Source organism: Drosophila willistoni, chromosome 3R (assembly GCF_018902025.1).
Source record: "Drosophila willistoni isolate 14030-0811.24 chromosome 3R, UCI_dwil_1.1, whole genome shotgun sequence".
NCBI lineage: Eukaryota > Metazoa > Arthropoda > Insecta > Diptera > Drosophilidae > Drosophila > Drosophila willistoni.
The window spans coordinates 18,840,149-18,862,369 of NC_061086.1; the positions used below are offsets into that span (position 1 = coordinate 18,840,149).

The 22,221-nt window shown below is 38.8% G+C and overlaps 1 protein-coding gene across 7 annotated transcripts in view; it reads left to right on the forward strand.

Annotated features, from left to right (window-relative positions):
- Nucleotides 1-22,221, forward strand: part of LOC6647203 (polypyrimidine tract-binding protein 1) — a 164,209-nt gene that overhangs the window by 61,407 nt on the left and 80,581 nt on the right. The window contains exon 1 of one of the 7 annotated variants that reach the window (XM_023178868.2): nt 14,316-14,673. The exons of the other annotated variants lie outside the window; for them this stretch is intronic. Coding sequence (XP_023034636.1) covers nt 14,671-14,673 — 3 coding nt within the window. The 5' untranslated portion in view covers nt 14,316-14,670. Of the gene's footprint in view, nt 1-14,315; nt 14,674-22,221 lie in introns of those variants that run through there. 7 annotated transcript variants of the gene reach the window in all.

The following is a 22,221-nucleotide window of genomic DNA, read 5'->3' on the forward strand; positions in this document are numbered from 1 at the left end:
ATGCAAGACCAAGCGGATAGCTAAGGTCGCCAAAAGGTAAAGGTAGCAATGCTTCTGAGCACCAAATTCTTATTATCTGTGAGCCATTGTTGCTGCTGTTGTTGCCGCCGTTGTACAAAAACTTGATTCTCCTTTTTTTCTTCTCTCTTCTTTTTTTTTGTTGGGCAGTGCGTTCCTTCCAAATTGTATTCCACAACGACTTTTGACTCCTTCTCGTTGCATTTAGCTTCTCTTTTCTTTTTTGGTGGTTTCCTTCTGGCTGCTTTGGTAAACTGAAATTGAAATTTGTTAAACCCTTTTTACTTTTACCTTGCTTTGTTCTAGACTGTGAATCTCTCTCTTCGTTCTTTTCGTTTTTGTGCTAAGATTGAGGCAATTGTTGTAGAGATTCACTTAGTTTGTGGCTTTTCTTATTTCTCCTTTGGTTCTCTTTTGGGGCTTATTGTTGGGTTATTAGTTCTACTTAACCATAATTTGGTTAATCTTATGGAAGAAATGTACATTACTTGGTTTAAAATTCACTTTTGTTGCCCACTATTATCATGCCCGATGATCCAAGAAACATTAAACGATTAAATTTGACTAATATACCGATAAAAATGGATTTTGAGCTTCGCTTATATAATTATTTTCTTTTGTCGGTCATAAAACACTCTTAATAACATTCCATTTTTTCCAATAAAGAGCCAATAATACAAAATATTAAGTTAAAAAAAACTTTCCTGGCATTTGCATATTTATGCAAGCTTGTATTTTGCCAAATTTTAATAGATTTTTAGTACTTTTTTTAAATTGCAACTTTATTTTTTCAATTCGTGCACTTTTTCTTGTTGTAATTGCATTCAAAATATCTTGAAAAAATAGACTCGAAAGAAAATCTTTCCAAATCTCAAACATTTCATAGCCCTAATAAAAACATACTAATTGGGGATAAACTAAAGATATAACTTTCTGAAGTCGTTTAGAAAAAGGCTGAATTAATGTTAAAAAAGGCAAAACCTTTTTCCATTTTGAGAATGATAAAATGGTTGGCCTAGATATATTGAACAAGTGTCACGTGTCTTTCCTTTTTTCATTGGAACTTGTTACCAATATCCGTAAACTAAATATGCTTAGCTACCATTTCTCACTTCTTAGCCTCAAATTAGGCGTGTAACGAATTTCCTTTTGATACGCTACTTGTTGTATTGTCCTGTCCTTTCCCTGTGTCCCCTTTGCTCAAGTGGCACACACAAAAAAAAGAAAACCATAATGCCTTCTCCTCTGTACAAATCACGCTAATGAAAAGCTTTGGCGACTGCCGCCATCCTCCCATCCTCGTTTCACATTCATTCACATCAACATCAACATCAATAGGTGGCATTGCAAATGCCAAAGCGCTCAGCAAAGGACAAGTGGCGAGTAAATAAACTTAAAAAGTGCCACTCGATATGGATGGATGGTAAAGCAGCAGCAGCAGCGACGGCAGCCGGGGGGAGGATTCTCTCTGGCGGCCGTCAGTCATTCAGTCAGAGTTGGAGTCCGAGTCAGTATAAGTGTGCCCAGGATATGCCCGAGTCGTAGTAGTTGACGCCTGGCTTCCGTTTTTCTTCTTCGCCTGACCTGACCGACTGACTGACCGAGCGAGCTGCTTGCGTGTTGTGACCCAATCCGCTTAGCGGGCATTCTCTGATACTTTTCTCTTGTTGTTGCTGTTGTTGTTGTTGTTGCTGATGTCCTTATTGGTTGTAAGTGGTTACAATGAGATTATGCTTCATTACGCGCCGTCAGGGACCTACAAGCTGGTGGCAATCATAACGAGCCTTATGCGCGCCATTAGCGTCGCGGTTGTCGGGTCGCTGGCGATAATATGAAAAGCACTTCAACTAATGGACGACGTGCTGCAGCACTAGCTTGATATTTCTTCTACCTTTCTTCCATCTTCCTTTCCGGTCCCACTTTTCTCCTCATTCTGTGGTCGTCAATTGTGAAATATTTTTTGCGATTGCCACACCCACACACTACTCTACATACGGTTCACCCGCACCCTATGCAATCAGACTTACTACACACACACACACTCACACTGGCACTCGCTCACACACATGTATAGCGATGCAAAGCGAATTGTTAAATGGCGGCGGAATCTCAAAAATGCAGCAGGGCCAGACTCTGAATCTGAAACCGATGCCGTTGCCGTTGCTGCTGCCATTCCCGATTCCCCACTGATGATGATGACGATGACGATGATGATGATGGTGATGGTGGTGGTGCCTGGTGATGATGAAGCTGTTGTGGTCGCTGCATTGGCTCCAGCGGCATGAGGAGCGGCAATGGCCACAAAATGCCTGTCGTTGCCAAAGTTGCCAAACTTGTTTCATTTGCGGTCGAAATATAATTGCGACGGCGTCGTCGGCAAAATGACTGAGCTCAACTTGGCGCAACTCCTCCTGCATCTCCTGGTTTGGCCCCCATCATTGATGTGGCTCTGTTTCCATTTTTTTTGTTGCCTTCACCCTTTTTTTTGGCTGGAATTTTCGTTATTGAAAATGTTTCCATCATCATTTCGATTGTAAATCGAACGAAATTCAAGCTGAACTTTTTTGGCCTACCTGCCTTGCATATATACATATATACCTTTTGCTTTTATTTCCTTAAAATCCAGTGGGTCAAGGGTTGGTTGCACTTGGTCTCTGCATTGCAAGGGCCAACAATTTTGCACATTTTCCACAGATTGCTGCGCCAAGATACTGGGAATGCAAATGGCCAAGGAATGTGCAGGAATGTTGCGCGATAATAAACTAAAAAATGTATTTAAGAGGAATTGTTGCCATTGCAATGCCAAAGAGAAATAGAGAGACAAGTGGAGAGAAAGACAGAGAGAGGGGAAGCCACCAGTAGGACCAGTGGAATAATTAACGATGTAAACAAACTCCAAAGTGGCTTTTACAAGTGGGACGCAAAAAAACAGCAAGAACAGAGAACCAAACAAGTGGGCAAGTTCATGGTCAAGCAATTGAGAGAGAGGGAGATGGAGGAAAAAGGTTCCAAGCAAAACATGCAATGTTTCGTCCATCTTAATGAGAAGTTAAAGAGAGAGTGAGACAGAGACAGATCCAAATATGTTGCATGCTCCAGTGAACTGAAGAAGAAGTCACAGCCCAATTAAACTTGGGGCTAAAAGCAGGGAGAGAGGGTAAGAACACTTGTGTTTTGCAATTATCTGGCTGCAGGATTGAGTCGGCATTTTCCAAAGCATTTTAAACTGTTCCCCTTAGTTCAGTGACTGCATTTTTTGACTGCAAGCAAATTGAATTAGAAATGGAAAACTCTATAATTTTATATGGCATTAAGTAAATAAATTTGCAGCAATTTTCTCTCCTTGATAGCAATAAATTAAACTTAAAATAAACCCAAAGACTTCAACGCACAATAATAATAATTCCAATTGCCATTGCCGGTTTTCATTGTTGGCCAAAGAGAAGACCCAAGACAGAGACAGAGTCTGGGCCAGCCAGCGGCGACTTATGGCCCAGGCAGGCCGCATTTAGTGGAATGTGGCACGGACCAAGCAAGCAACCAACCAACCAACCAACCAACCATCCAGTCAGAGAGCTCCAACTTTTAAGCACAAGACAAAGTAATAGAAAAGAAGAAGACATTCCGAAAGAGCATGAACGGAGTCAGAGACCGAGTCCAAAGCCAACACTGTCATCTGTCTCTCGCTCTCCCTGTGTGTGTGTGTGTGTGTGTGTATGTGTGTGAGTTGCATGCAATGTTGCCGTTTATGCCATTTGCAATAAGAACTGGCCAAGAGTTGCAGCAGCAGCACCAACAGAAGGAAATATTGAAGTGAATTAAAATGTGGCAAGTTGACTATTTCGTGCGTTTCGCTTGGCTTGCCTTGGCTGTGGCAAGACAAAGGGAGAGGAAGGGGTGATACTGTTGCTGGGGTACTAACGCGACTGGCGACTGGTGACTTGGGACTGGGCTGAGACTAGCAATGTTGTTACCGCATATTTCTTGCCAAAACATTGCAAGTTGAAGTTGGATGTGTCGTCTGCGGCTCTCACTTGTTTCTTGTTGTTGTTGTTGTTATTGTCTTGGTGCTGTCTGCATGCTGCACTTGAATTGCCAAAGTCAACGGCATTGGGACGCTCCTTCCTTGCCATTGCCATTGCCAATGTTTGTTGTTGTTGTTGTTGTTATTCTCTTACCGAGATTGAGATTCATTGCCTGTTGCATGCCTGAGCCGTTCGACTAACTGCTGCCTTTGCCTCTTCCTCTGGCATGTCTTCTTTGCCCTGCACGGGGCAGCTGGCTAGTAAAAATTATGCGATTTACACACACACACACACACACACACACACACACACACACAGATAGAGAGACATAAATATATGTAGTGAGTCTCTTTAAGCTTGAATCTTGAAGAAAACTTCATTCTCCTATGCGCTTTGTTTTTGTGTCGTGCTGTACTTTTTCCCTCACCGTGTAGACAGTCTTCTCTCAACATGTTGCTGCTGGTCTTCGTATTGGTATTGGTAATGGTGGTGCTTCTTCTTCTGCTGCTGCAACATCATCATCTCATCACAAGAACCAAAAACAAAAACACAAAAAGAAAAAAGAAACAAACGAGGCAATTTTGAACAATTTTTATACTTTTTTGGCAACGGATTTTTATTTTACAGCTTAATCAATATTTGTGCATAAAAAGTAAATAATACTTTATACATATATATGATTCTTTTCTCTTTTTTTATGCTCTTTGCAGGTAAGCCCCATTTTACATTTTTTTGTTCAACTACCATAACATCAGCACCAACAACAACAACAACAACGACAACGGCAACAACAAGAGCCCATTGCCAAGGCTAATACAGCATAAAGAGAGCGTGAGTAAAAAAGTAAACGCAAATCATTTAACGAGCCTCAGCTTAGACTGAACGCATCGCGCATATTGTTTTATATGCCCTTTACACTCTACTCCTCCACAAGAACAACAACAACAACAACACTTAGAGGCGAGTTACACAAATAACAATAGCAACAACAAGAGCAATGAAAGTTGCCAACAAATTGCGCGTAAATCCCATAAACCGTTTACAACTACAACAGCCCAGCCAGGAAAACAGCAAGCAAGCTGGGAGAAGGGGGTGGTGGGGGCATATTGTCGTCATCGATGACGCCGCCAACGTTGCCACATTTCCACATGCCAATGCCGCCAATGCCACCGCCTGCAACAATAACAAAGCGATTTTTATGCACACGGGCAACGGGCTCGGCGATTTAACACCGCTAAAAGAGACGGTAACTGGGTAATGCTGGCCCAGACACACACTACACTGACGGACGGACTGTGGTTGGGTAGTTGGATGGAGGCGTCAGCGGAATGAACCAGCTGACAAAGCTAAAACGTCCATTGGTATTCGGATTAGCAAGGCTAAAGGTTCTCTTACATATAAAATCAAACAAAAACTCGAAAAAAAAGTGTGGAGCAACCCCCGTGCCCCCCTTAGGAAAATGTTGGCAAATGAAATTTATTTTTATTAGTGAAAACTCATACCCCCTAAAGCAGAGCTATACAACAATCATTTGCATGTCTCGTCAAGAGCTACGGGGGAAGAGAAGAAAAAGGAGGGATGTGGAAGTACAAAAGGGTAGTGCATTAAGGGATTTGATTGAGAGTCCGTCTCTAAAGTGAAAGTGTGTGTGTGTTGTGTGTAAGTCTGGTATATCATAGTGTGGAAAGCTTAAAATGTTTCCAAAATGTGACAAAAGAGATCTTTACCAACTCCCATACATTCAAATAATAAAACTAGTTTCCGATGAAATATATCAAAAAAGATGCCTTTTTCCCATCAATAAAAAAATATGCGAATTTGTAAAATCAATCAAACGTTTAATTGAAAAATACAGAGAAGAAGAACCAAAAACGTGATAAATATAAGGATTTTCTACAGAAAAAACTTATCTGCCTGCATTAGAAAACAGAAAATATATTTAATTTCATATTCAGATTATTAAATATTTTGAATTTAAATTGATTGTTGATACTCACCTTTTCAAATTCTTTTTGCAGAAACTAAAAAAATCCCCAACTTTGTCTCTGTCTAGGAAATCGATGGAATAATACTCAATCTCTTTAACATCCAACCTATAATCCTTAGTCATTCTAAGAGTCGCTTAACTTAAGCTTTTTTTACGCACTTCATTGATACTTTGGTATTGCCTAGATAAGCAAATTATTATGAATTTCATTGTCCAACAAGTTAATAACAAGTTCTAAACTGTTGCTTGCGGCAGTTTATCTTTTGAGTATGTCAAGCCAAAAAAGCTAAAATCCTAGAGCTTTTTGGTCTAGCATTCTAATAGAGCTTGTTGTACGCCCCTACACGATAACATAAAAAACTACCCCTTACAACAACTTTGACTTATACTACTGCTACCCCTTATTAAGGGGAGGAGTGGGAGTTTTTTTTACCCCTACTGTATGGATATGCCTGCAACCGCACACCTCTACACCCAAATTTGCACCTTGGCGTCATGCGCGCTGCGCCCGTTCGGAGTCTCGTAAATTCAGAACAGAAAACTCGACGGGTTGGTGGCGGCGGCGGCATCGGCTCGTTGGGCCTTCGCATTGCTTCGCTTGCGCTTCGTTTTCCATGCTTCGGCATTTCGCTGCTGCTGCGCCCGCCCTTTAATACATTGGGGGTGGTAAAAGCCGATGTTTACCTGAAAGCGACCGACGCTTCGTCGTATTTATTGCTGTCGTCTCGTAGTCATAGTCGTCGTCGTAGTCGTAGTTTTCGTGCGTTCTTTCCGCCCCCATTTCCAACCCCCCATGCGGGCATTTCCGAAGCAGGTGTAACAATTATTATTTTCCCGTTGATTTTGCCGTCGCTGTCTCTCTGCTGCCGTCGACAACGTCATCGTCGTCGTCGTCGTATTGCTTTTTTTTTGAGAGAAAACCCCCCTTCATGATTTTCCGTTCGCTCTATCTTACTCGCACCGCCCACATTCGCACTCACTCGCACCAATTGGCAAATAAAGGGGCGCGCACGCATGGCGCATGCATTTGCTATCTCATATGGCCCACGTGTGTTGTGGGTGCTAGTGGGTGGGTGGTGGGTATGTAAGGTGTGCTTGTATATGTGTGTGTGTGTGTTTGTGTGTCGCAGTAATTCTCTTACTGCAACAATAGAGGTAACAAAACCAACAAACCGGGGGGCCGGTCCGTCCCCCTATAATGCTTCGTGAGATTTTACACAGGACGAACGTGCCGCATGAGGAGAAATATCTGATGATCCTCCTTCTGCACGCTTTATCATCTTATACAGGTGTTATACCACAGACAACAAACAGCATAGAGCAGCACAACCAAGCATTGCCAAATCATCATAATAATGCTGAGAACAATAACCAAAAGACATTCAATAATAATTGCGCACCTGAGGCAGAAAAACAAGAGCCAAGACTAGACTCAATTCAACTCGACTCAAGTGCCGGACGAGTCGAAGACCCAAGACGGGCCTAAAACCCATAACCAACAGACCGGCAGGTAACAAATCTTAACAGCAACAGCTGAGAGCGGAGGAGAGTAGACTACACAGACAGGCAGACAGAGAGAAAGAGAGAGAGAGCACCAAATTGAAGGTGTGCTACGTGCTCCGAAAGCATTTCCCATTTTTCGGAGTTAATTCTGCTAAAGGCAGGAGAAATGCTGCCGCAAACGACGACATCGACGACGACGTATCGTTACCGTCGTCGTTGTCGTCGTCGCTGCTGTCGTTGTCGTTATTGTCGTCGTCTCTCACACACGAGACAAGGCAAGCATCCATCCCGTGTTGGTCGTTCTCGAACACTCGGTCCGGTTTTGGGCCTTCTTCTACTGTTGCTTTATTTTGGTTAACACGCGCGTTGCCGTTGCCGTTGCTGCTTCTGCTGGCGTCGCTGCTGTGCTGTTGCCGTTGCTGCTAACGTCGACGGCAACGCAACAGATTCAATCTGATGACGACGACGCGGACGACGACGCACCACGGCACTCCGAAACAAAAAGGTATATTACCTTAGAATGCCAGTCGTTCTTACTTCAGTCTTCGTACAGTCTTTGCTTTAACCCGTTCCAATTCTGTCCGCTGTTCGTACGCTCGCTAGCTCGTTCGCTCTATAGGAAATCATATATAGTATATTAGCAACAACCAACAACAACAACAGCAGCAATAATTATCACGCCGTCGGTAGCCTCTCAATTTCTCTGTTCCTGTTCCTGTGCCCAGTTCACAGTTCAATCCAGTTATCTTCATCATCGTCATTATTATCATCATCGTCAAGAACCCGAGTAGCCGTTCCGCCGCCGCTGTTGCCGTCGCTGTCGTCGTCGTCGTTGCCGTCGCAGTCAGCATACAACACACACACACACCGACGCACACATCTATCAGAGCAACATCACAAACCAACCACCACCGTCACCATCACCACCACCAATATCACCATCACCCATCTCCAACACTGCCGTCGCCGCCGCCGCCGCCGCCACCACCAACAACAATAATAATAACAACAAGAACAACATCAGCCAGGCCAGCAGCAGCAGCAAAAGCAACAGCAATAGTAGTATCAGAAGCAGCAGCAGCAGCAACGCCAACACACTCACTTTTCGCTCACTCACGAAAATTTCAATATCCAAATCAAAGTTGAGTTCAAATCGAAAACAGCCGCAATACCAGCAACAACGTATCGCAAATACCACGCGGATAATAATACAAGAAAGAAAAATAAAAGTTACAAATAACAACACTCGCACACCCAACACACCACCAACATTAACACCATTTCCAACAACAACAACAACAAAATAGCCCACTTTCGTGTATAACAAATAAAACGGCAATTAATTAAAATATAAAAAAAATAAATATATTTTTTAACAAAAAATTAAAATTATAAATATATCACGCGAAAGATTCTACGCTTTTCTTTCCACACGGTTTTTTTTCCGGCCCATCGAGTTTTCACTTTGCGTGTGTGCTTCAAAAATAAAAGAAACGAAAGAAAATTTGCTGAAACTCAAAACTCTATACAAAAGTTCTTCAATCTTAATCAAAAAAAGTTGCCCGTGTGTACTCTTAATCTCTAATTTACTTGCAACTCTACCACCATCACCATAAACAACAACAACAACAGCAACAATAAATGTAAGCAGAAATCAGGAATGAAAAATAAATTAAGAATATATTTTGTGCTCGTCGGAAAAAACAAAAAATGAGAATAATGAAAAAAAATACCAAAAACGAACCAAAAATTATAAATAATATATATAATACACAAATAACAATAAAAAGAAGAATTACTTGGCAAAAGTTCGTTGCTCGCTGGCTGGCCGATTGTGCGAGAATCAGTTTCTTATAAGCTCTACCAAACACAAAAAAAAAAAAAAAAAAACACGGCCAGCAACAGCAGCAGCAACAGCAAGTTCAGTTTCAATTCTCGGTTCCCAGTTCCCAAGTTCTCTTCTTGGCTAAGTCAAGTCAAGGCATAGTAGGCTCGAACAGGCAAAGAAATTTCATAGCCGGCAAAAAAAGAAATAAGCAAGAACCACACAAAACAGGGAAGACAGACAGGGAGAAAGACATGCACAGAGAGAGCAAGAGGGTGTGAGAGAAGCAATCGAGAAACACGTTTTTGTATTTGCAGGCCCAAAAGCAAAACCAAACCAAACCAAAACGAAACAAAAAAAAAAAAAACAACAACGAAACAAAAATAGCAGGCAAAATACAAAACGCAGACGTAGCGAGTCTTCCTCTTTCACGAGTTAACCATAAAACCTTATGGCCAACGTTCCAATAGGCCGCACACACACACACACACACCGCACCGCACCGTACCGACTTAAACTCCGCCAACTCTGTCTGACTTTGACTCTGATGATGACTGTGGATCTGACACTGACTCTGGCTCAAACTTTGCTCCTCTCTCCTTCTCTCTCTCTCTTTTTTCCTGTCTTGACCAGTTTCTCTAGCTCTCTTTCTAGCCTAGCCGGCCACTTGTCGCCGCCTTTCGCTTACTAAGTACGCATAGAAAATAATTCCCGTAGTTTATTTTTATTGTTGTAATTACACGTCGTACGCAGAGAAGGGGAAGAGCCAGCAGCAGCAGCAGCAGTTAACAAAAAATTGTTTCTTCTTTTCTTTTCTTTTTCGTTTTTTGCACAACAAAAAGAGAAAGAGAGAGAGAGAGAGAGAAAAAAAACCGGTAAAGGCCAAGAAATTTCATTGCGTGTTAATCAAGCCAGAGAGCTCGACCGAGTCGAGTTATTCCCTCATCGAAATTGTTAGAACCACAACAGCCAAAAATGTGCTCTGAGAGGTAGACAATCCACAGTCGCTCCCTTGACCAAAACGTGTTTTTGTGATCACATTAAATTTTATTTACTTACCACTTGAAGCGCCCAAAAAAAAATAAAACAACAACATTATTTTGGAGGGCCAAGCTAAGTTCAGTCGCAGAAATTTTGGCAGTTGGAGCCAAACGTTCAATTATAATTATATAACTATTATACAAAAACTTCTACAAATTAGTGAATTTTGTGCCTATTGAAAACTATTTTTTTTAAGCCATTAACAAGCTTTGTACAAGCCAAGAAATTTTTCATGGAATTGCCTTTATGTAGAGAAAAACCATAAATTCTCTTTAGCCAAACTATTTTTAGATCGTCAATTTGTTTGTTATATGAATGAATTTGGCAGAAAATTGGCGCTAAAATTCTTCAGAAGCATACAACACTCTGCGAGAGCTTATTTTTGAGAAGAATACAGTAGAAAGAAATCTGTTTTTTTCCAGATAAAAACTAATTTATAAAATTTGCGAAATTGAGTGTTAAAAAAATGTGATTCTTCAAAATCTTGGAAAAATCATTAATAACAATTTATAATTATTTTAATAATAAAATTATATAATTTATATTTTTGGCCAAAGATAATAAAATAAAAGGTGTAAAGCAAATAAATAGAGAGAGCACAAAACATATTCAAACGCGATTTTTCATTTCATTTGTTTGTTCCAGAATCATAATTACAAGATATCCGCCACAGCAACACCAACAACAACCAACTACCAACAACAACAACAACAACCACAACAGAACAACAAGAATAAACTTAAATAATAACAAACAAAAGAAAAAAGAAAACATAATAATTAAAAGCAAAAGAGAACGAGAAACTTTTCAACCACAAAATACGCAAAAGCAAAAAATAAACAAATAAAAAAAGAAAGAAATAAGAGAAAACATAAAACAAAAAAACAAAAACTTCACTTCATCTACTTCAACGACTTTGACTCCGACACTTAATTGGTAATAAGAGCAAATTATTATTAAATATTCATGCCCATTGTGTGTTTGTGTATTTTGTTGTTCCTTTTTGTGTTTCTCTCCCACTCGTATTTATTTATTTTTTTGGTTTAATTTCTTTTTTTTTTTTTTGTGTCTTTTGTTTTCTGTCGTTAGTTATATTTTAGTGCCATTTTGTTGTTATTTAAAAATTGTTTGCACCTCATTTAGTTGCCCTTTTTGTGTTTTTTTTTTTTTGCTTTCTGTTGTTGAACCTTACTTTAAATTTGAAGTTTGGCTTTGAATTGGCAATTTCAAAAAAACATTCGAGATGACAAAAAAATGGTCATGATTTTTCAATTAACAAAACAAAAAATGAATTTTTATGAATCTCTTCTGATTTTTAACACGAATTTTGAGTAAAATTTCATTTAAATATTTTATATACTCGACAACACAATCTTATTCAAAATATATTAACTTGATATTAATTAAATATTGATACAAGAAATGGTTCGATCAACTTTAGCCAACATTTTGTTTGTTTTTCATACGCAAAACTAGAAAGATCAATCAAATGCAATCAATTAACAACTGAAGGCAACAACTAACAACTCTTTGCAAACGTCAATCTTCAAGAATCGTCTGGTATTTCCTTTATCCTCCACTTATATACCCTAAACACCCTCCAAATACCTCTGTCGCCTATTTCTACTACCTACAATCCCAGATCAATCTAAAATAAAACAAAAAACGCATTTGGAAACCCATTAACGCCATAAACATTCCCAAAAGGCACACAACAAAAAAAAAAACCGAACAGAAAACCTAAAGAGAAACAAAGAAAAGAATATACAAAATCTCAAACAAAAGTGGCGAATTGTTGCTAACTGAAAGAAGAATTTAACTCTTGCTTTGATTCACAAACAATTGTGATTAACAATTTAAAACAAAAACAAAAAGAGAAGAAAGAAATACGAAAACAGTATTAAACACGAGATAAATAGATCGAGTGAGAGATCTCGAATTAAGAGTCGATTTTGAAAGATTTTATTTAGCCAAAACAAAAAAGAGAATTTTATGGAAAATTGTTGAACAATTACAAATGAACATACAATAAATTTATTAGTCTGTTGTTAAATTTTGCCAGGCAAATAAGCAATTAACGCGAAACAAACGAACAAAGAAGTGAAGGAAAAAAAGAGAGAAAGACAGTTGAGAGATTAGTAGTAGAAGGAATCACAGGTAGATAGCAAATTGGGCATAGCACAAAGGTGATAAGGTAAAGGACTACAGGAGACGAATCCTTTAGCTCCACAGACTCACACACAACACAATCAAACACGCAGAGAGTAATCTAAATCTAGCGTCCCTTTTGCTTATTTGGTTATTCCCAATTTGAAAATCCATCCTTTTGTTGGCATTTCCGAAAAGAATCAAATAAAAAAAGAGGTTGTTAAAATTAAAATTAAGTCTAAATATTTACAAAAGCAACCGTTAAATAGCAACATATCAAAAGTGCTGGCAATAGAAGAGAAGTGAAAATCAAAGGCAAAAGCAAACAATCAATTAGCATTTTTTAATTATATATACATATATAAGAGAGACAGATGAATGAAAGTGCAAAATGAAATAAAGCAGCAAATATATATATATATAATATATACAGAATAGAAAAAAGTATTGAAAGATATCTCAAAGAGATACCACAATAAAAATCGGTCGCATGTGTTGTGTGTAAGTGTAGTCATTAGATATAATATATTATATTATTGTATTGTGTATCTGTGTATTGTGGAGATTGTAACAATTGAAATAAAATACAAATATTGGTCAATTCTTTAGAACAGTCAATCAATCACAAATCACGATTTTTGGTCATAATTTATGCATAAAAGTTATAAAACTTAGGGATCGCCGGGCAATTTAAATGCCTCGAACGACAAGAGTACGCGTTTTGACAATCAAACGAAATTAGCGTATTTTCTTTAATACACACAAGAAAAGAGTATTAAAAAATATCATATACACACACACACATCTAATAAATATAGTCGCTGATATATTAAGAATATATTCATATCTCTTGGAAAAATCGGCATTATCTTCTATACAATATATATATATATATAAAGACATATATTTATACTGAACTTTATATAGCAACTTTTGCTAGCACACTTTACAACTTGCTCTTTACTCAAAACTCAAACCTCAGACTTTACTCTACGACAATCTCCCCCCACTTTATCCATTTGATACTTACTTAAACAATCAATCAATCAATCAAATCAACTTTAAACAATCTTCAAAAACGGTTTTCAAAACTTTTATGCTCTATACACTTGACATACTTATATGTATACTCAAACTTTATACACGTGTCTAATTAATAACAATAATAATAATAATCAAGAAAATTAGTTAAAGTCAGTAGTGATATATATAAATCTTGCAATACTTAATAAACATACAAATAAGATATAGATATTGACATATATAGATATACATAAAGAGAAAGAATTAGACAATCTCTAAGCGACGCTCAATTCAACTCAAAACTCGAACTTAACTCAATTAATTGTAGTTTAGCACTCTTTTAGCAACAATTTGCATAAAACTTTGAAGCACAATTGGCATTAGAATAAATAAAAACAAAAAAAAAAAAACATCCTTATTGGCATTATCTAATCTAATTATACAGTTTGAAAACGCTAAAAACACAGAAAACACACAAGCACAAAACTCTTTTCTGTCATATCTATCTCCAAAAACAAACCCAAATACCAAAACCCGTGCAATTCCCCCTTGTCAAGAAGAAAAATACCAAACAACAACAACAACAAAAACGAAATCAAAGAAATCTTAATAAAATCAACAACAACAATATAAACGAGACGCGCCAAAAAAAAACAAGAATTAAATTAATTGAAAATAAAAAGCAAAGAAAAATCAACGCAAAGCCAAAACAAAAAAAAAAAAAACAAAAACCACTGACAAAAAAGTGCAAACTTTGAAAATTTTTTTAATCAACATTTGTTGCCAATAAAATTGTCATCATTGCCGCGTTAACAGAAACCACGGCGTCAGCAGCGATTGCAGCGCTCAGTATCAGCAGCAGCTCACAAGCATCGCTTGCCAGCAGCCCCCCAACAACGCCGCCGCAAACGGTTGCAACTGCCACCGTTCCGCCAACAGCAGCAGCAGTAGCAGCACCAACTACAACAACAACAACTTCAACAACACCGACACCGACAACACCAACACCAAATCCGTCGCCACCGTTAACGGTAAAAAGCGAAATTGTTACATCTGATTCAACAGCTGAGTCCGAGTCCTCCCCTATACAAGATTTAATCATGGTAAGCGCCGTTCCACATCCAAGAAACAAAACAAGAAAATGCACTTGAATCAAAAACCAAATAAACAGAAAAACGTAAAGAACAAAAACTCGTATCAAAAGTTGATCATATCAAAAAAAAAAAAAAAACAAAAGACAAGAAAAACAAACTGTATAACTCAAGATATTACTTATCACATATCATCGAATTAACTAATTAATAATCAACTAACCAATTGCTAACTTATTATACATATATCCAAAAGTTCTCACATTCAATGAAAGTTGTACAGTTTACTATGCAAAAAACCAACTTCTGTCTGTCTCTCTCTCTGTCTATCTGTCTTTCTTTCTCTCTCTATCTCTCTCCTTATATATACCACCCACTGTTTCTTTACCCATCTGCCACCTATCTGTTATAAATATATATTTTATATGATTTTTTTATTGTTACATCTCTATCCAATATCTCTATGGTTATAAACATATCTCTCTACTATATATTATTATATTTCAACTACGGATATCGGGTAAAAAAAGAGTTGTGAAATGTCAATGGTGGCTTTAGCTTATGATTTTGTTAAACTTTTGGTTTCTTTTAGCTCTGCGGAAGGGGGTTATCCTTTATGCCCTTTGTATATAGTCACTCATCGCTCGCTAATCATTGACAATTTGTTAATTATTTATAGAGAGCTAACTTTTGTTTTTCAACAGGGGCTTTTAATATTTGATAAACGCAACTGTTTGCCCGATTTCTGTAATTAATATAACCATCTCATGACAAAATGCTTTTGCCTATTTCTCTCTCTACCTATCTATCTCTGCCTTTTCGCTTTCTTTATTCTTTTCATGTAGTTTTAATTCTATCGACTTGTAGTGCTCTCCACTGCTTAAACGCCTTCTAAATGCCATTTTTTTTGCTAGCCTTCTTCTTCTCTCTTCTTCTACTACTACTTCTCCCCTCTCTCTCTCTCTCTCTCTGTCGACTCTTGACTTTATAATTTTGGAACAGAGTCCAAAAAAAACTTCTTCGCGTTCCCCCAAAAATAGCAACAACAAGTTTATACTTTAGAACAAAAATATATTTACACACGTATTCGATTACCCCTCTTGAGTTCTCTTTAGTTTAATGAGGTTCATTTCTTAAAAAAAAGAGTGAACAAATTGTTTAGTTTTTTCGTTTATATATGTTATCAAACAAAATTTTATGATTTTACAACAAATTGGCCAATTCAAAACCAAACTCTCGAAAACAAAATGCAAAACAAACAAAATTCCAAAACTTAAAACACAGCATATACAACAATAATCTGAAAGCGACAAAACCTACCTTCACACCACGTACAGCAAATGCAATTGTTGCACGCACCGCCGTCCACGCATCCGCATCATCTGCAGCATCCGGCCGCAGGGGCAACTGTGGCTACTGCCTATCAGGCTTACCCGTCGCCAGCTGCAGCGGCCATAATGCAGCAACAGACCAACGCCGTCGGAGTCGTCCAACAGCAGCAGCAACAGCAGCAGCAGCAGCAACAACAGCAGCAGCAACAGGCCGCGGTGTACCATCAGCAGGCGGCTGCTGCTGCTGCCATGGCAGCCCAACAGCAACAACAACAAGCCCAAGTTCAGGCTCATCAGCAGCAGCTCCAACAGCAATATCACTATCAGGCCCAGGCCCAGGCCCAGGTGCAGGCTCAGGCCATGCTACAGACATACATGCAACTGCAGGTGAACAATGTGGCTGCTGCTGCCACACCGGCCACGCCCACCAAATATGCCCAGGCCGGAGGCGCTGGCGTGCCAGCAGTGGCTGCTGGCCCACCGCCACCGCAATTCTTTGCTGCTCCCAGTACACCGCTGACAATCATACCGGCTGCCGCCTGCAGTGGTGCCGCTGCGGTGGCCGCCTCGGCCATGTTTGCCACAGCAGCCACGCCCACATCTGCAGCAACAACACCGACCAACAATGTAAATAATACAGTTAATCTATCTGCCGTAACTAGAACTACTACCACTACTACTAAGCAGCCGACAGCTGCAACTGCGACCATCGGCGGCGCTGCACTCCTTAGCCTTGGCAGTTTCGGGAATCCGCTGGCCACCCGTTCCCGGTCCTTGCTGGGCCCGGGACCAGGCGCCGTCCCAGAGTTACCAGCAGGCTCTGTTTCCTGCTCCTCGTCGCTGCCAATGGCATCGATGCTTAGCGCCGTTGGATGCAGCAGTGCCAGCAGCGGCTGCAGTTCTGCATCTTCTGATTGTTCTATGCCATCGCCAACTTTACTACACTTATCTTCTCCTAAAAAGGTTTGTGTGTTCACTAAAAAAAAAAAACAAACGCTAAACAAAAAAGAAAATGAAAAGCAAAAAAAAAAGAAAAAAGAGGAACAAAACTCACAAAAAAAAAGAGAAAAACTTTTCATTAACGATATGAAAATGAACGAACTCCTTAAATTTTCGCTCAGTCATTTTCCTGTCGCGTAGATTGAGATACTTTTCCTTTTTTGCCTTCCTTTTCGCTTTGCGTGCCGATTTGCTCTATAATCTTTCACATCTCTCCAAGTAGCCTTTTAGAGCCTCTTACTACTAACTAACTGACACATTCTGCTCTCTTTCTTTCATACATCATTTGATAACTAATAACTAAACTCTATATCTAACTCTTTCTCTCTATCTATCTAATTTCCCTTCATTTTGTTGTATTGTATATCTAGCATTTGGAATTCTTGCTGTTGTCGTTGCTGTTGTTCTTCATCATATATAAATGTTGTTTTTGTAGTATATGTATATACACATTATTTATCTGTAGATTAACCAAAGTATTTTCCCATCCAACACATTCCCCCTTCTCTCCTTGAGAGACTTCACAACATTTTGACATCTATCCAAGTAAACTAAGTTAATTATAAGCTAAGATTTATAACTAATTCATTTTGTTACATTACGATTCTTAAGTTATTTTCACACAAACGTCAATTGCAAAAAAAAACCTATCTATTGCCACATGGTTGCAATTAAATAGCAATTAAAAGACCACATATCCGTACATCGATCCATACTGGTTTTTTTTTTTTCCTTTTTTGCTTTTTTTTTTATTCTGCCATATCTCGTCCTTTTTTCTCTAGGATTTGGGTCGTCGTCTCCTTTAGGTTTTTTCTTTTTATGGATACACGTATTTGTTGGGCACTTCATGCGAAGTCAATTGTGCGTAATAAAATAATGTGCAACCACTTGACCAGACGACTAGAATATTAATGAGTAGTATCGAACACTCAACCCATCACCACCACCACAAATACCACCCATGGCATCCAAGGACACGTTGGACTGTGAAATGGCTTGGCGATAGAAAAGTACTCTATCCCCCATCGCCAAGACTTTCCGTTTTGAAAAATGTTGTGGGAATGTGAAAAGTAGTAGTCCTGGCAATGTGTCCTTCAGCTATATAATAGTCTCTCCATTGAGATTGAAATCGTTTTTAATACCTTGAATTTTTTATACAATGGATTATCCTCTATAAATTTGATAAAAAAAAAAAAAACCTTCAACTAAAGTCACACTTATGGCAATTTTGATAGTTCAGATTCTATTTTGATTTGTTATATTTATATATTTTAAGAAGGCGGAAATAAATCAATTCGAGTCAATAGTAAAAATAACCTAATCCTTCTCCTCCTACAATTTGTTTTGCCAATAATAAAATGCCTTTCTAACTTAAATGGATTTTTATCCTTAATACCGATGTCCTTTTCGTCGTCTGTTAGACTATAAAAATGTCTGATTCTTTATTAGCCCCGGCGCAAGTTTATTATTTTATCAGTCATAACTATCGTACATGCGAGCGAGCATTAACCGCAATTGTTTGGTGTGCATTTACAACCTGCTCCCTCTTCCCCCATATACTAACACCCACCCATTCATCCATATGGCCAGAGGGAGTAGGTGGGAGAGTTGTGGGGCTGGTGGGTGACCCTCTGCATATTCGTCTCTTGGCCACATGTCGCCCATATTGATTAGTTGGCGTTGAAAATGTCGCCGCTGCAATTTGTGCAAAAGGCAGCAGAAGGCCAGGAACAGAACAACAACGACAAAAGTCACACATAGCCATGTGTGTGTGTTTTGTTGTGCTTTTTTTCCTTGGCCACGTCATGAAGAGAAAGATAGCCAGAAAGAGAGAGAATGATTAAAAGGATAGACACATAGACAACGCGAGGCACTAAGCCAACAGTTTTTAGTTGTATTTCCCCAGTTGTGGCCGCGAGTCAAACAACATAGAGAATATGTGTGTGTGTGTGCTTAGTATCCTGTCTCCTGCGTATCCTGTGTGTTTGTTTATTTGTTATTCTAACACCCGAGCGGTCAGCAGAGACATTTTTTTAACGTCTCCATGTCCATATGTGTGTGTGTGTGTGTTGTCCTCTCACATTTATTATCGATTTATCGTTTGCCACAGTCAAGAGTCGACACCAAGAGAGACAGAGAGTCACTCAGTCGATGACTAGCGCGCGGCTGTCGTTAAAGTTTAAACTGCACTTAAATGACTCTATTATAAGTCGACCACATGGCAAATAACGATTGTTGGCAACAGCGGGGGCGGTCCACCGGGCACTGCCTGCTCACTGACTCTCTCCTGCCTGCCTGCCTGCCATCAAATTATCTGTAATTGATTTTGTTTAACAAACAAATACCAGTCATCACCCCCTCCCTCCGCCGCCAGCCACCTGCTGCCCCTATCCATCGACGTATTTAATGTGTTGATTTTATTTTACAGTTGTACAGAAATTGCCACAGTCATTAAATGGAGGCGAACATGAAAATATTTTGTTATTAAATAATTTTGACATGGGCCAACCAATCCACCCACCCATCTAAAACCCGTATCCATCCTTATAACTGCAAATGGGAATGTTGCAGTTTTTGTTTTTTGCTGTTTTGTTTATTTTTGTTTTGCCAGAAATCGCATTAAATTATTTATTTTATGTATATGTAAATGTGCTTTGAGCCAAAACCAAACATAGCAGCAAATGTCATACATATAATTTTATAATTAGTCATCGCATTTTGTTATGCTTATGTCAACGGACCAACAAAAAAAAAAAAGAAAGGGTTTACTGCCACCAATGGATGGCAGTGTGGTCCCTGGCCAGGGACAGCAGAGCCCATCCGTCAAATGGGAATAATATTTGAAAATGAATGCGAACTTGCCCATAATAAGATAAAGTTTTTAATGTGGTTACTTGTGTAAAGGGAATAAGCTTTAGATTGGAAGGGCTGAGGCTTTATGTAGCTCCTGTTAGATAGATATAGACTGTCAACTAAGAATATGGACTTTAAATTCTCTTGATTTTGGTACAAAAGAACAAATAGTTGTACTTTGACCATTTAAATGATCCCTCATGTAATTTGAACCGCCACTGCTACTTTCTGACTTTATTGTCTCTCTGTGTGTGTTTGTGTGTGTTTGTTGTGTGTCAACAAAATGCATAATGAAATCAAAAACACAACACAACAACAACAACAACAACAACAAAAAAAGGAACAAAGCCAAGCCCTCAGGTGCTAATAAAACCAGTGAAAACCACAGCCAAGACAAACAAGAGATGACGAGATGGCTTCTCTGAGGTTTCAACTTCTTTTCATTCATATTCAGGCATCGTATATATGTATGTATACTTATTGACAGTTCCAACAACAAGAACAACATGAAAGCAACAGTTTTTTTTTTTCTTTACGATCCACCGTGTAAATAGAAATAATACGCACAATTTTAATTTAACGCAGGGATTTACTTGTTTTTTTTTGTGTTTTTGTGGTTGCAACACAAAATCTCTACGCGAAAGAAGAGAGGAATAGAAAACGCAATTTCAAATAAACATATATTAGATTGTAAATTTCAAGAAAGTGTCATGGTGTCCCGCTTTGAAGTATCCTTCGACTGACTTGCCGCAAATCCTGTTGTATGTTCTTTCTTTGTGGCATTCATTCCCCTGTGCAAAGTGCGCTTCCTAATAAGCTAGAGGCGGCGGACACGACGACGTCGACGATGCCAACTTACAAACGCACAAATAACTTTTTAAATTTAAAAATTCATCAAACTTTCAAGCCAAGTCAAACAAACACAGCCGGCTGCGCCTTGACGAGGTCACTCGGATATCTCTACCACCTAACTTAAATCAAAATAAAAAAAAAAAAAGAGAAAATTTATAATAATAAAAAATAAAAGTAAAAAAAATTACATTAATCCGTAATCGAAAAACTTGACGTAACAGACAACAGGCGTAAAAAGTTTCCGCGTAGAAATTTATAATAAATTTCGTTATTTTTTTTATAATAAGCGATTTACAAGCAACAACAAGAGTGAAAAAAATTTAAGAAGAAAATAAGAAAAGTGTTTTTCCAACTAAAATTTCAATTATTTTATATTTGAAATTTAAATTCACTAGAGTAAAACAAAGAAAGAGGAAGAGGGAGAGAAAGAGAGAGAATGATAGAGGGTTTGGGAAATGACAGCAGGAGGGTATAAAAAAGCCCACGAAATAGGTCGAATTATGTATTAAACTTGCCAAAAAAACGAGAAAGATGTTAGGTCGTAGTAAATCTAAGTGACTTTGGGATACTCTAAGTGAAAGCCTCTGATTTAGATGTTTTTTCTTTTATGAGTAATAGCTTTAAGAATAGATCCCAGATTTGGTGACGCAACTTCAGACCATTTATATGCAGATAGATGTCACGTTTCTTACTCACCTATATTACAGCGCTTTTTGGCAATAATAATAGATATATACCCTTCTAAATCATAGAGTAAAAGAGGTGTGGGGTATGAAAATGAAGAAGGAAAAGCAACAAGCACATCAAATTGAGATGAGAAAATAAAATTCAATAAACTCTTGTTAAGCACGCAGCGCGTTACAAAGAGGGACGGGGGGAGGCCAGGAGGCCAGAATGATGAGGAGATGGATGGAGGGCAGTAGCAGCAGCAGCAGCTGCGTGCTGTTTAGCAGGACAGCAAGGACAACGTTTTAAATATTGACAGCTTTGAAGAAGGACGAGAAGGGGACGGATGGTATTGGACAGACGACAACAGGAATAACAACGACGGAGGAGTAAATAGATAAATCAACCCTAGAGACATGTACACCGAAACGTTTTTGCATTGATCAAAGCTCTGCCAAGGAGATTGAGGACAAGAACGGAAATTTGTGGGGTAGGATGATGGGATATAGATATGGGGGTCTTGGGCAATGCTGGTAATACTAGGCAAGATGTGCGCTTAGGCATTGTTATGATTTACACACACACACACACACACACACTCGTAAAATGGTCCTATCGATTTTGGGGAAAAAAAGACCCATTGTTGTCCCGTATATGTCTGTGTGTGTGTGTGTGTGTGTGTGGAGTCTCACATTTCATACAATTGCGCTAATCAGCAGACAAAAATGTGATCCATATTTTTGCCTCTGCCTCAGCCTTAGCCTCAGCCTCGACTTCTATTGCTGCTTCTGTTCTCGTTGTGCGGCACTCTGCCTCTGACAAACAAATTAAAAAGTTATAACTAAAAACCATGTTGTTT